The sequence below is a fragment of the Henckelia pumila genome, chromosome 1 (assembly GCF_033568475.1).
Source record: "Henckelia pumila isolate YLH828 chromosome 1, ASM3356847v2, whole genome shotgun sequence".
In the NCBI taxonomy this organism is placed as follows: Eukaryota; Viridiplantae; Streptophyta; class Magnoliopsida; order Lamiales; family Gesneriaceae; genus Henckelia; species Henckelia pumila.
The window spans coordinates 89,151,510-89,167,859 of record NC_133120.1 but is presented as its reverse complement, the minus strand read 5'-3'; the positions used below and the strand labels follow the sequence as shown (position 1 = coordinate 89,167,859).

At 40.3% G+C, this 16,350-nt stretch overlaps 1 protein-coding gene across 1 annotated transcript; it reads right to left on the bottom strand.

Moving 5' to 3' along the window:
• Window positions 1–10,808: 10,808 nt before the first annotated feature.
• On the bottom strand, window positions 10,809–11,664 carry LOC140867855 (secreted RxLR effector protein 161-like). The gene is made up of 2 exons (XM_073272896.1): window positions 10,958–11,664; window positions 10,809–10,818 (listed from the first exon to the last, which is right to left on the bottom strand). The coding sequence occupies exons 1-2, from the start codon at window positions 11,662–11,664 to the stop codon at window positions 10,809–10,811; spliced, it is 717 nt and encodes a 238-aa protein (XP_073128997.1).
• Window positions 11,665–16,350: the final 4,686 nt, after the last annotated feature.

Here is a 16,350-nt window from a genome sequence, read left to right as displayed (position 1 = left end):
CCACTTAAGATATTTCGTCCTTGAAATCAGATCTTAAGTACTGAATGTAAAACAATAAACAGAAACCTCCTTTATTCAATTCAAATTTCTACAGAATTTACAACTGAATACAACTCATGGTAAATCAGAACAACTCAAGATGTTCTGAACGCATCCTGCTCTCAAGCTCCAAAGTAGCTTCCTTGGTACCTCGACGCTGCCACTGAACCAAAACCAGAGGAATGACTTTATTACGCAAGACTTTATCCTTATAGTCCAGGATATGAATAGGTCTCTCTACGTAAGTCAAGTCGGTATCTACCTGAACCTCTGACGGTTGTAGAATGTGATATTGATCCGCCACATAACGTCGCAAAAGAGATACGTGGAACACGTCGTGGATGCTAGACAGATACGGTGGCAAGGCTAGACGATATGCCAAATCGTCAATGCTCTCCAAAATCTCAAACGGACCGATAAATTTGGGAGATAATTTGCCCTTAAGGCCAAATCTGAGAATCCTGCGGAAAGGTAAAACTCTCAGAAACACTTTCTCCCCGACATCGAACTGCAAAGGCCTACGCTTGGTATTAGCATAGCTGGCCTGACGATCCTGTGCAGTCTTAATCCGTTTCTTAATTTGATCAACAACATCTGCTGCCTGCTGGACTAACTCCGGTCCCTCAGCCTGTCTCTCCCCCACTTCTTCCCAGAAGAGTGGAGTACGACAACGTCGCCCGTACAACGCTTCAAAAGGTGTCATCCCAATGCTAGTATGATAGCTGTTGTTGTACGCGAACTCAATCAATGACAAATGATCCTGCCAGGCTGAACCAAAGACCATAGTGCACGCTCGAATCATATCCTTCAAAGTACGGATAGTGCGCTCTAACTGACCGTCGGTCTCCGGATGATAGGTAGTACTCAAACTGAGAGTAGTGCCCATCGCACGCTGAACACTCCCCCCAGAACCTAGAAGTAAACCTGGGGTCTCGATCGCTGACAATGCTCACCGGCACTCCATGAAGTCGAACGATCTCCTGAATGTACATACATGTCATGCGATCCACATTGTACTCTCGGCTATAGGCAATGAAATGCGCTGACTTGGTGAGTCGGTCTACCACCACCCAGATAGCATCACAGTTCCTCGAGGTCATCGGCAAATGGGTCACAAAATCCATCGTGATAAACTCTCATTTCCACTTAGAAATAGGCAGACTGTGAAGCAACCCTCCAGGTCGTCGGTGCTCTTCCTTGACCCGCTGACAAACCAAGCATCTAGAAACAAACTGATAAACGCTGCGTTTCATTCCCTTCCACCAGAACCGAGTACGTAGATCCTTGTACATCTTGTTGCTCCCTGGATGAATGCTCAACTTAGTGCGGTGCGCCTGAGACAAAATCTCATCCCGCAACTCTTCATCCTCCGGAATCACAAGCCTACCAGAAAAACACAGAAAACCATATGACTGATAGTGAAATCCAAACGTGCTACCCTCGTTAGCTAGGCGAGCTAAACGCTGGGTCTTCGAATCAGTCATCTGAGCCTCTCGAATCCGCGAGTACAAAGCTGGCTCAGATAGAATTGCAAACATCTGGATACTCTGCATACCTTTCTTGTGCTTCAAGGTATACCCTGAGGAACAGCAATCCTCGATCGCACTAGATATCGAACAAGTCTGAAGTGCGGATAGTCGCACCTTACGACTCAAAGAATCAGCGGTGAGATTAGCAGCTCCCGGATGGTACTTAATCTCGCAATCATAGTCCTTAAGTAAGTCCATCCAACATCTCTGTCTCATGTTCAACTCCACCTGAGTGAACAAATACTTGAGACTCTTGTGATCAGTGAAGATCTCAAATTTCTCGCCATACATATAATGATGCCAGATCTTCAAATCAAACACAATGGCTGCCAACTCTAAATCATGGACTGGATAATTGTCCTCGTGCAGCTTCAACTGTCTAGAAGCGTATGAAATCACATGCTCATTCTGAGTCAGAACACAACCTAACCCCTGAAGAGAAGCATCCGTGTAAACCGCATACCCTCCAGATCCTGACGGCAATGCCAACACCGGCGCAGAAGTCAACCATCGTCGAAGCTCACAAAAACTCTCCTCACACTCTGAGGTCCACTCGAAATCCACATCCTTGCGGGTAAGCTGCGTCAGAGGTCGAGCTAACTGAGAGAAGTTCAGAATGAAACGACGATAATACCCTGCCAGACCAAAAAAACTACGGATCTCAGCAACCGTCGTGGGATGCGACCAATTAAGCACAGCCTCAATCTTTCTCGGATCGACAAAAATCCCATCTCTAGATATGATATGGCCAAGAAAGACCACTCGATCCATCCAAAACTCACACTTACTCAACTTGGCGTACAACTGCTCATTCCGAAGAGTCTGTAGTACCACCCGTAAGTGAGAAACATGCTCTTTCGCGTTACGTGAATACACAAGAATGTCGTCAATGAAGACCACGACAAACTTGTCCAAATACTCCCTGAAGACACGGTTCATCAGATCCATAAAGATAGCCGGCGCATTAGTCAATCCAAATGTCATCACTAGAAACTCGTAATGTCCATAGCGAGTACGGAATGTTGTCTTGGCTATGTCCTGATCGCGGACTCTCAACTGATGGTACCCTGATCTCAAGTCAATCTTGGAGTAAACTGAGGTGCCCTGCAGCTGATCAAACAAGTCATCAATACGCGGTAAAGGATACTTGTTCTTTACTGTAACTCGGTTCAGCTGCCGATAGTCAATGCACAACCGCATAGACTCATCCTTCTTCTTCACGAAAAGAACAGGAGCTCCCCAAGAAGATATACTAGGACGAATATACCCCTTGTCCAACAGATCCTGCAACTGATTCTTCAACTCACGCATCTCTGACGGAGCCAGATGATACGGTGCTCGAGAAATAGGCAAAGTACCCGGCATCAGATCAATGACAAACTCGACTTCCCTAGCAGGAGGAAAACCCAGAATCTCATCAGGGAAAACATCTGGAAATTCATTCACGACAGGAATACTCTCTATCCCAATGCTCTCAGCGGACAAATCAACTGCATAGATAAGGTAGCCTTCCCCGCCAGACTCTAGAGCTCGACAGGCTCTCAAAGCTGATACCAAAGGCATCGGGGGTCGCGCTCCCTTACCATAGAAAAACCAGCTATCACTCCCCTCCGGATGAAAGCGTACTAATCTCTGATAGCAGTCCACTGAAGCTTGGTAGGTAGTCAACATATCGATTCCCAGAATGCAATCGAAATCATCCATCTCCAGAACCATGAGATTCGCAATCAAAATGTTACCCTCGAATTCTAAAGGGCAACCCATTACTAGACGCTTGGCCAAAGTAGACTGACCCGTCGGAGTAGAAACAGAAACTACTACGTCTAGTGAAATGTATGGTAACTTGTGCCTCTTAACAAAACGTGCAGATATGAAAAAATGAGATGCACCAGTATCGATGAGTACAAGAGCAGGTAAGCCATAAAACAAAAAATGTACCTACGATAACCTTCTCATTATCCTCCACCGCCTGGTCATGTCTCAGAGCAAGCACCTGACCAGAAGCACGCGGCCTCAAGTGAGAACTCCCAGCAGGCTGTCCCTGCGACCTCTGCTTCACAGTAGTCTGAGAACCTAATCCAGACCCAGAACCAGAACCGCCTCCCCCAGCAACTGGACAGTCTCGACGGACATGACCCATCTCACCACAACAAAAACAAGCTCCAGAAGCTCTGCGGCACTTTTCTGATGGATGGTTCTTCCCTCAGTGATCACACTTGTCCTTCCTCCCAAAACGGACAACACCACCAGAACCAGAGGAAGAAGAAGTAGATCCGGGCTTCTTGAAAGACTGAGATCGGGGCCCCAAGGAACTAGAAGGCCTGGACTGAGGAAAAGACCTGTTCCGTCGAATGCTGTCCTCAACCTGGTGACAACGGCTCACCAAACCCTCGTAGGTCATGTCATCTCCAACCGCCACACGGTCATGGATCTCAGGGTTGAGACCCTGAAGGAACAGATTATACTTCATCTCCAAGCTATCAGCAATCTCGGGGAAATAGGCTAACAGATCGATAAACTTCTGCTGATACTCCTCGATGTTCATAGCTCCTTGACACAGACTCAGAAGCTTACCTGCCTTTGACTCACGAGGTGCAGGAGGAAAATATAGCTTCTGAAAAGCTGTGCGGAACTCTGCCCAGGTGGCCACTCCACGAGCCGCAACGATAGGTGTAGAAGTAAACCTCCACCACCTACGGGCACGCCCATCCAGAAGATAGCCCTGGGTCTCCATTTTCTGCTCCTCGGTGCAACGAAATGTCCGAAAAGTCATCTCCACACGGTCTAACCAGTTCTCCGCTTTCTCCGAAGACTTACCTCCAACCAAGGGTTTCGGACCCATCTGAAGAAATCGCCGCACAGTAAAACGATCCTCATCGCGATAACGATGATGGCGCTCATGAAGATGCTCACGATCATCGTCTCCCCAGCGTCCACCTCCACTCCCATGACTACTCTGGTCATCATAGTTTGCCATCTACAAAAGTATCCCACGGTTATCTTATGCAAGATCTAAATCCCAAGAATACTATGCATGCTCTGGTACCATAAATGTAGTGACCCTTACCTGGATCATCTACTGAACAGAACTTAGGCATGCAATTAACTTAATTAAACAGATATCAGAATTAAACTGTGGAAACAAAATCAATAATACAATCCCAAGGAAAGAAATCTGTAAAATACCCAAAATATATACAACCAAATCGAATTCTGTATCAACCCAATACAACTGAAATAAAAGCCTAGACAAAGCTCCAGCTGGCCAACCACTGCCTAGCCCCTCTTGGATCCACCCGCCTCGTCTAATCGCACACCTGCCCCATGGAATAGGGTGTCCAGAAAATACAGAGTACGAGACGTGAGCATAAAATGCTCAGTACGAGAGTATGATTATACATGCATGCAAAGTGAACTCCCTAAAACTCGAGGTCAAGGATCAGATAATAAGACAGACCGGGCCCTGGTATGTAGCACGTTGTGCCGTCGCTTCAGGAGGTGGCTCCAATACCGTAATACCAGTGGATATGCCAAACCCAAATCGATGGAAGTCCATCCACTAACAGAATAGGGTACAACCCTACTAATAGACAACTCGAAGGAGATAGCTCAATATGCAAATGGATGCAGCATAAATCAATGACATATAAATCATGCAGTCACATAATACATGCATACTCAGTCAGGATATCTCGAACAGTACTTTCGTACCTCAAATCAATGAAAGCTCTACCAACTCTAGGTTCACACGCCTATAGTCTGCTCTACACTGCCAAATGATACTTACTATCATTAAAGTGCTCTAAAAGCCTTAACTAAGTTATTGCATACTCCTAAATATTTTTAGGAAGCAAAAGCTGTACCTGCGTCCGTCGTCAGCCCTTTGATATCGATACCTCCAGAACTTGGGCACAACTCCGCTGTGATTTTTGAACGCCTCGACGACCCCAGGGTCAATGCTAGAAAGGCTAGAACAACACCAATATGACTAGAACAGAAAGGGAAACTCGAAATTGGCAATTGGAAATGAATCCTCGGCCTTCTATTTATAGACGACGATCGGAACCTCCGATCCTCGATCGGAACTTCCGATCCTAGATCGGAACGTCCGATCCTGCCATCGGAGCTTCCGATAATCCTCATCTACCACATGTCAAAATCTTACTGGTTGCATTCGGATAGGGGTGATCGGAGTGTCCGATCCAGTTCGGAGCTTCCGATCCAACTACACGTCATGCCTGACGTAATACCATCGGTGCTTCTGATCGCTCATCGGAGCTTCCGATCTTGCCTTCGGAGCTTCCGATCCGTTCGATACTCAATTTATTTAATTAGCATTAATACCTTAATTACTCAATTAGGATACGGGCTACTACAGATATTCATTGTCATTGTCATAAACTGATATTCATTGTCATGCAAAGTTAATCAAGGTCATAAGAACTCTAACTCTTTTGTAAGAGCTCTAACTCTTTTGTAAGAACTCTAACTATTTCCCCCTTTTTTATAAACTGAGAAATACAAGGGTAGATAATATAATGTTCTCGATAAGAGAAAAAAAGAACTATCGCCGATCTGAAGATGGTCTGTGAAATGCTGAACTGCGAGTTGGTTGATGAGCTGCTGAATTTGAGCGTTGTAGAGCCTGAGATTCATGTTGAGCTCCCAAGATATTCTGAGATAAGTTAGTCAACGAGTTCAGTTGCCGAGAGATCCCTTGAAAAATTGACTAAAGTGAATTGTGAAATACTTGAACAAAGCCATTCAAGTCGTCAACTTTTGTCTCCAAAGACTGATGAGAATTTTGCAGATGAGACAATGAGTTAGTTGACTGATTTGAATCTGCTAGAAGCTTATTCAGTAGTGCAAACTTTTCCTGAAGTTTTCCAAACTCATCATTCATCGATGTTCTCAAAAAGGAGATGTTGCTGTCTGTAGTTTGTTGATTTTCTTTAAGACTGGTAATAGTTTTGAACATGGCATAAACAGAGTTCTCAATTTGAGAAAGATTTTGATACCAATCATCTTCAGTGGAGAGAGTTGGAGATAGAAGTCCTTTGTCAGAGAATAAGAGATGTTCTTTGGAAAAATCTTGCCTCTGTCCTTTAGGAGGAGATGAAGGAGTAATTGTGAGCATTTCTACCTTTCCTTTACCTTTTTCTAGACGAGTTGATGATTCAGGAGCTATTTGAACAATCATTGCTAGAGTTTGAGGCAAAGTCTCTGTCTCAACAGCTTTGGCAGGAGAGGATGAATCACTGATAATTTGTTCATTTGGGGAAGATTCATTCATCAGTTCTTGCAACTCCTTGTCCTCAAGATGAACTGGTGGAACCAAAGAATCATCATTTGAAGTAAGTTTAGAGGGTTCTTCCTCCGTAACAAACTCTGTTTGAACAGGTGTGTCATTAAGTTGAGATGGACTGGCCAAAGTCTGACTGAATTTCTTAGGTTCTATCAAAAATGATTCAACAGGGTTTGATAACTCTTCTACTTGAGATAGGTGTGGTTCTGAGATTTTCATCTGATTTAAAGTGAATGACTCGTCGGTTTGATCATGAATTGGAGAAGATTGTGTGTCCATGATGATTTGTTGAGGTTCTTCATGTTCTTTCTGAAGGAACACGGGAGACACAATTTCTTCTTTAGTTGGTGCTGATAACAGGGGAGTTGAGTGATCCTCTGCTTCAATGTGAGAAATAACTTCATCAATATTCATGAGTTGAAGTTCAGGAAGAGCTTTGTCAGTATCGGAAGGGTGTAGTTGCTGCTCAATTGTTGTATTTGGAGCAACTGAAGTTTCTTTTTGAATTTCTGCAACAAACTGATCAATAGACTGATTAGAGGAGTCAGTTGAAGTATGACTTTTCTTTTTCTTCTTTTGTTTGGATTTGGATGAGGAATGAGTTTTGTGTTTCTTCCATTCAAATGCTTCTGGAATCTCCAATCTTTGATCAGTTTCCCAGAATTTGACTTCTGTTTGGATTTGGATGAGATCAGTCTGCAGTTGAGGGAATATGGCTCTGTCTTCATAAGAAGTTCTAGCACATGGATCATAATTGCTTTGAAATTCATCAATAATTTCTCCTAGCTTCTTTATCCGTAAGAGATCAAAAAAGTACTTTCTTCTCATCAAAGCATCTTGAATATTGGCAGTCTTGACTACTCTTAACACAATCTCTTCAGTTTTGACAAACTTAGATAGCTCAGCTTTCTCGGTGAAGTGTCTGGCTAATGTAGAAGTCATGTATTGATGCCAAGTGTCAAAGATTTCAGCAGTGCGTTTCTCAGCATATTCAAGTACTTCATCCATGGTCAAGTCAATTTGTAGTTGAATAGCATTGGATGGTCTATCAGGGTCTGAGAAAGAAGCTATTTGTGAATCTCCTGTAACCAAGTTCAATCCTGAATGAGTGTATTCAACAATTTGTTTTGAGGACAGACCACCGATTGGTGTTGCTGGAGGCAGAGCTATAATTGGTGAAATAAACTGTAGGGTAGCTTTCTGAGTTTTGGCAATAGTGCTCAAATCGTCTGGTGTAGGGATTTCTAGAGATGGTTGATGACTCTGAAGTGGTTCAATCATCATAGGTTGTTTTCCCTTTGGATCAATTTTGGATTTAGCCTCCTTGGCTGTGATATCAACACGGTGAGTAACTTCAGTTGAGATCAAACTAGTTGGTTTAGGAATCCTGGAAATGATCAATTTAGATGGGGAAGTTACAGATTTTGTTTGTAACGTTCTTGTTCGCTTGGTTTGAGGCTGTTTAACCACTTCTTCACTGTCAATTTCATCACTGTCATGAATGACAAGATTTCTTTTCTTTTTGATAGATTTCTTTGTTGGTGTTTTCTATACTTTTGCAGTCACTGAGTCAACTGAGTCTCTTGATTGAAAGCTTGTGAGATATTCATGATTCAGAATTCTAAATTTGTGCAGTTGAGTAGAGGCTTGAATAGTAACTCCGAGATTTTCAAGAAGATGACTGGCTTGAAGAATATAACCAGAGGATTGCTTCGTAGGTGTCATTATTTGGACAAAGACATTGAAGAGAATATTACTCCAATTAATCTTGACACCCTTCATGATAGCCGTCATAACTTTAAACTTTCCAACAGTTAGCCTAGCGAAAGACCCTCCTTTGGCCAGAATACTTTTGGCAACAATGTCAGCTAACATTTGATATTCAGGTTTAAGATCTCTTTTGAGTCCAGATAAAGAAATTGGTTGACTTGATCCCGAAAATAGACTTTGCATCTCAGTAATATCAGTAGTTGAGATAATGTTGAAATCAGTGTTACCTGTCGTAGGTAAACTGAAAGTGCTTGCAAAGAATCCCTCACTGATCTGAACTGTATGTCCTCCGAGAGATATCAATAAAATTCCATCATCGTCGAGCTTACATTTATGATATAGAGATAGGAGATCATTTTGATAGATATTCAAGTTTTTTATATCCAGGAATTTGCGAAGTCCAGATTGTTCCAAAGCAGTGCAGACCTTGGATATTTCTGGTTTGTTCATTCCGTTTAGTGAGTCAAAATCAATTGCAAGAGCATTGAGAATGTGAACTGCAGATGAAGTAGCCATTGAAAGTTTTTCCTGCGAATCAATAGAATAATTCGGAAGAGAAATTAGTCGAAATTTTTAGGGTTCTTTGAAGAACTAAGTTATTGTAAAATAAAACGGAAGACTTGGTCAATACGATACAAGAATGACGTGGCTTTCAGAGGAATTTAAAATTCAAATTTAATAGTACAGTAAGGCGGGAGATGGTACACGTATTTCCCTCTACTCACGCTATAGATAAACCTATAAAAGGTGAAGCTGTCAAATGAAAGTTAAAAAAAATGAGTGACAATATTCCTTTGTTTGGGTTTGGTCAGAATCCGTATGTGGCATGTGAAGCATGTCGTGATAACTATTTTGAAGCTGAAAAGAAGAATATTGAAGAACGTGTTTTTGAAAAAGTAATGAAGGTCTGGCTAAAAATTAAAGAACTCCATATGTATCATCATGCTCAATTTCCTCCGAGAAAATTTGAGGATGCTAAGGAGATAGCTCAAAGAGCAATGTACTACATGATAGCACGGGATACTTTTGCACCCAGAGATATTTTCAAGGATAAAAATATACTCTACATGATGCTTAGTAAGGAGTACATCACATTGGTTCGCATTGCAACTGATGAGCTAAGTGATCCTACTGTTGCGCCTCTACGAGAATGGGTGACAAGTTGGAGTTATGAGGTTTTCCTAACGATGAGAGAAATAAAAAGTGTGTGATTGTAACCTTTGGTTCCTAAGTATTAATAAGAGAGTTAATTTGACTAGACTAAATTTGTTCATCAAATGAGTTTTCCTAAACTGATATTGTGCATAAACTGATTTTTCCTAAACTGATATTTGTGCATAAACTGATTGTTCCTAAACTGATATTTGTGCATAAACTGATTTCTCCTAAACTGATATTGTGCAAAGTAGTTAACTAAATGAAGGTAAGCTAAACTACTAAAGGGCACGAGAAACTATGTTATCAGGTAATGATTACATGTAATCAGTATTTCAGAGATTTATCTAATCATAAACAGTGCCTTATTTCGTGAAAGTTTATCTGTAAGAGACTTTTTATATTCTGAATATAATAAATACGAGTGACTCTTCGATATCCGGACTATCAGTCTATATAAAGAAATGAACGTTAGAGTAAAATTATAAAGAAATGGATAATTGGAGAGCTGCCCATGATGATTTCATTAACGGGAAGGTCGCTCGTTTGCGAGCCAAGCTGGTTCAGATGCAGTTCAGAGGTCCAGATGCACTTGATCCGAATGAAGTGCGACGTCTGGCGAAGTATAAGCAAAAGCTTGGGATAGATAATACTGCGTATGTCCTTGGTCGGGAAGGCATACAACTCCTTCTCTTGAAGAAGGAGTTAAGGGTGGTAACCCTTCTTCATGGCCTAGAGAAGGTGGAAGATGGCCCTTTGGAGGAGCATCTTCGCCTTCTGAAAATGGCTGTGGAGATAAAAATAGATATTGTAAACAAGGTTTATTAATAAAATTAGCTTTTATTTTGAATGTGTTGTTTATAATTTATTTTGTTTGATGTGAGTCTATATTATAACCTGCAAAAGAAATTCCACCTTAAAATATGCGTAAATAATAAAAAAAATATTATCAATAATCAAAATAACGACAGAAAGTTAGTTTGAAGGTCCTGCGGATAATTCAGTTTAGATCATTCTAAACTGTGTAGACAAGTTGCAATGAATAAACAAATTTTAATCTAAATTAATAAGTCCTAAAATATTTTGAAAGAAAGAAAACTTAGACTCTGGGAGAGGTTTTGTAAAGATGTCTGTTGTCTGTTGCTCTGTGGAAATGTACTCCAGTCGAATGTTTTTCTTGATAGTATGATCTTGGATAAAATGATGCCTAACTTCGATATGCTTCGTTCTTGAGTGAAGAATGGGGTTGTAAGTAATTGCAATTGTGCTGGTGTTATCACAGAAGATTGGGGAGTCATGTTCTTCAATTCCATAATCCCTCAACTGTTGTTGAATCCAGAGCAGTTGAGCACAGCAACTTTCTGCGGCTAAGTATTCAGCTTCTGTTGTAGATGTAGCAATGGATGTCTGTTTCTTGCTAAACCATGAAATCAGTCTATCCCCAAGGAATTGACATGATCCACTAGTACTTTTTCTATCCAGTTTACATCCAGCATAATCAGCATCTGAATATCCAACTAAATTGAAGGAGTTGTGTTTAGCATACCATAGACCAACATTTTGAGTTCTCTTTAGATACCTCAGTATCCTTTTCCCAGCTATGAAGTAGGATTGCTTAGGATTTGATTGGAATCTTGCACATAAACATACTGCAAAGACAATGTCAGGTCTACTGGCTGTTAAATAAAGTAATGACCCTATTAGACCTCGATACATTGTGGCATCAACTGATATTTCCCCTTCGTCTTTGTCAAGTTTGATTGATGCACCCATGGGAGTTGTTGCAACCGTGTGGTTTTCCATACCAAACTTTTTGATTAATTCTTTGGTGTACTTGGTATGGCTTATGAAAGTTCCATTCTCCATTTGATGAACTTGCAATCCAAGAAAGAAATTCAGTTCACCCATCATGCTCATCTCGAATTTTTCCTGCATTAGCTTTGAGAATCTTGTGCATAGTTTGGGGTTAGTTGACCCAAAGATAATATCATCAACATATATTTGAACTAATAAAGTGTGATCGTCTTTTGTAAATTTGAACAATGTTTTGTCCACTGTGCCTATAGTAAATTCGTGTTCAAGAAGAAATTTGGTTAGAGTGTCATACCAAGCTTTAGGAGCCTGTTTCAGTCAATAAAGAGCTTTATTCAAATGATACACATGATATGGGAATTGATGATTTGTGAATCCTGGTGGTTGTTCAACAAATACTTCTTCTTGAAGTTTTCCATTCAAGAAAGCACTCTTAACGTCCATTTGATAAACTTTGAAATTCTTGAATGAAGCATACGCAAGAAATATTCTTATAGCTTCTAGTCTGGCTACTGGTGCAAAAGTTTCGTCATAATCAATTCCTTCTTCTTGTCTGTATCCTTGAACTACTAATCTTGTCTTATTTCTAACCACAGTTCCTTCTTTATTGAGCTTGTTTCTAAAGACCCATCGAGTGCCAATGACTGATTGATGTGTTGGTCTTGGAACAAGATCCCAGACTGCATTTCTAGTAAACTGATTTAGCTCTTCTTGCATTGCATCTGAAAGAGTGGGTACCGGTGAGCCAACTTGTGGCTAAGGGCTTTGATGACTCTTTGTATAAACAATCTTTTGTTTAATATTATTTACACTTTTATTAATGGCAATGACTTTATCTTTCTTCATATTGTTATATTGTGATATACTATTGTTGTTTTGATAAAGACCTTGAATATACTATAGTGTATGTAAGATGTGGTAGAACATGGAGATGTCTATCATGAAACACATCTTATAGTCACTGTATATTCTAAACTGTTCCTAGTCGATTGAGCCGTCAGATAATAAGGATAAGGATTGCTCGAGTTTGAGACTAGCATTTGCGATGCGGAGTACCAGGTTTCATTGGTAAGGAACATAGAGATGTTCGAAGCATGCAAATGGATATTCATATGATGAATGATCGAACTACCCTATTCGGACTTTCCAAGTGGTTATCACTTATCGAGTGGATATAGTCCGCGGTTTTTGTTGTACACCATTAGTCCTTACTACTTGAAACATCATTGAGACTCTATATGCTAGTACTGTGCTTTGACTCGTTTACCGACTCTATTGGGGTCATCAGGTGTCGGGATTGGGTACAGTTACAACACATATAGGAGTCGATGCTTTGTTGTCAAGGATTCACCACATACTTGCGAGTGTGGATATCCTATGCGATCTGAGGAGATATTAGTGTGACGAATCTCTGGCCAGAGTACATGATGTGGTTTAAGAAATGGTTTCTTAGTAGCACATGCGATGTCACTATTTGATCTTCAAGATGTATTGCATAGTTATCGAATCTCGAACGACTCTCGATATACCAATGGTTGTTGATTCGATCGGGATATATGGATGAAGGGACCGTACTGTACGCTAACCAAAATCTATTGGTTCTTGTAGGCACTATCAGTGATACCTAGGGAATCATGGGGCGATGTTGCTAGACGCTCTTACCATGATTCGATGGGCAAGTCGGAAATTGTTGTTCCGAGTCACAAGGAGTTGTGAGCCCACGGCTAGCTGTATCCCTGAACCATTGAGGGTCACACAGAGTAATGAATTTTTAATCCCCGTTGAGATAGTTAAATTTAAAGAGTTAAATTTAATGAACGAAGAAGTTGGACTTCTTATTTAAGAGTAGAGGAGTAAGATTTCCTAAAATGACATAGGGATGGCCATTTTTGGAAATCACTGAATTCGGATTCAGAAAAATTTATCTTGACTTTAAAAGGTGCAGAAATGGTTTCTGTGCACATTGGTGAAATCGGTTTATCAATCGGAGTCACGATGAATTTTATATTAATTTATGAACATGCGGGCTTTGCTTGTTGGGCTTGAACTTATGACTAATGGGCCCTAAGCTGTTAGTGGCCTACATTATAAATAAGTTATTGCAGTACAGAAATTACATACAACAGGTCACAAAATATTTTTAAAACCCTAGCTGCATTTTTAATAAGTGGCCGCCCCCTCCCTCCCTCTGCTCGAAAAATCCAGCCTGTGAATTTTGAATTGCAGTCTGGTTTAACGGATCAAATTCGTTAATCTCTTAGTAGAAACTTCTGATAGATTTTCTAGTGCAATCTATCAGAGGGATTAAATATCCGTTCGTGGACCTGATTGAAGAACAGTTCGTCCATCAGTTCCAGGGATATACAACAAGAGCAGAGCAATCTGTTGGTGTCCAAAATCTCGATTCGAGATTAAAGGTAAAAATTTTATAATCGTTATTTAATTTTTACACGCACAATTTAATCGTAAGGTTGATACCCATTATGGAATCGTTCTATATAAAAATTTTAAATTTCCGCTGCACCGGGTATCAATCCTAATTGATCTGATCGCCGCGTTCTCCAACAGTGGTATCAGAGCCAGGTTGCTCAGATCCAGCGATTAAATTAATCGATTGTACAAAATTTTTAATCCTCGGTTTTTGAAACAAAATAAATATTTAAAAATAAAACTTTTTTTTTCGGGCAAAAACCCGGGCAGCGATTGGATCACTGCCCGGGGCAGGGGCAGCGATCGTCGCTGCCCCGGGCAGCGCACGGCGCTGCCCTGCGCAGCGCTGGGCGCTGCACGGCCCGAGCCCTATGGGGCGCGGGCAGCCCGGGAATGTCCCGGGCGGCCCGCGGAAAAATTAATTTTTTAATTTTTAAATTAAATTTTAATATGTTAAAATTCTATTTTTGGTTCGATCGAAAATTGTTTTTGATTGGTCCACGAGGCGTCGGATCGAATTGTTCGAGTTCGAAAATTTTAAAATTGATTTTTGGATAAATTTGAATTTTTGGAAAATTTAAATATTTTATCCGTTAAATTGAATTTTGAAATTAATTATTTTTGGTACAATTTATGATAAGATATGATCTTATGGATATATTGAGTAAAATATGATTTTATGTATAAAATTGGATTTTATAGATAAAATATGATTTTATTTGATAAAAAGATAAAATATGATTTTGTATGTAAAATAAGATTTTATATATGAAATATGATTTTGTCCTTTTAAATTTAAATTGCCATTGCATGTTATCCAATAAATTAATTTTGAATTAAATGTTATTGGATAAGGATGATCGATTGCCATGACCAATTTTGTAGGTTTATGTTAGGAATTTACATTTGTTTTTATTGTTGTTGGTTTTATTAATGGGCCTGGTTTATGGCCCAATATGAATTGTCATATGTAATAAAAGTGGGCTTGGTTTATGGCCCGTTCCCACCCCTTAAAAATGTATCCCCTACTTGTCATTGTTATTTATTGTAAATACATTAGATTTAGTGGGAGATCAAGATTTGAAGATGGAGGTGGGCCCAGCAGACAATAAAGACAGAAGAAATGTAAATTGGAAGCAAATGTAATAGGATTGCATTGCATACTGCATATTACCTAGGATTGGACTAAGACTCGTGATTGGCAACCACGGGTCGATTAGAAATGGAATCGATCATCCTATATAATATGTGATATTATAGTTGTATGCATGTTTTAGACAAAATTGTGTGAATCTGACAAGCATACAAAACTTTAAAAACGATGAGACAAATTTTCAAAAAAATAAAATCCCTCATTTTAAATATGATTTAAAATTGATATCAAGATAAATAAAGGAAATTTAAATTTGTTTAAATGTTCCTACCTTCCATCAACGATCAATGTATGAGATGCTACCCGCGGATACGGTCCGGCTCATATTATTGGGGGGGCCCTTTCGTCGGAAAGCTGTACATTGGATCGACACATGTTGTAAGTTGGGTGGAACTCCCATGGGATCGGCTCATATTATTGGGGGATCCACATGGCGACCGTCCATCACAACTTAATATTGATGGGTCATCTTGACATGTCACAATAAACGGCGTCATATTATTGGGCCCTTATTGGACATGAGGTAAAAACATGGAGGTTGCTTTGGAAGCAATTGGGCTCTACCTTTTGAAATTATGGTTGGCTGATATTATTCGGGACCATAGATTGTCAATTGGACTCCATGTTCTCACTAAGGAAAACAGTTTCCCGTTTTCACTAGAGGGTAGTGAAATCGTTAAAATAGTGGGAGTGAGATTCATAAAATAAATATCGCCTATTTTATGTCTTAGTAAATTTCTTAAACAATCACTGATATTTGTCTGTTTCTTTTCAGTATTTCATAAGATGAATTCGCGTAATCCACTTTTCTCGATCCTCGAACAAAATAAGTTGACTGGCGCAAACTATACGGAATGGTTCCGTAAGTTGAAGATTGTCTTGACTTCGGAGAAGATGCTCTACGTGTTAGAAAAATCTCCTCCGAAGGAAGCACCAGCTGACGTAAGTCCGGAAGAGTTAGCCAAACTTGATACATGGTGGGACCATGATATCAAGACCAAATGCTATATGCAAGCCTCGATGTCTGATGAACTCCAGAGGCGATTTGAGGACACCGTGAATGCTGCTGACATTCACGTTCAACTCAAGGAACTTTTTGGGGCTCAATCGAGGGCTGAAAGGTTCGCTACTGTAAAGGAGCTAATGACGTGTCGCAT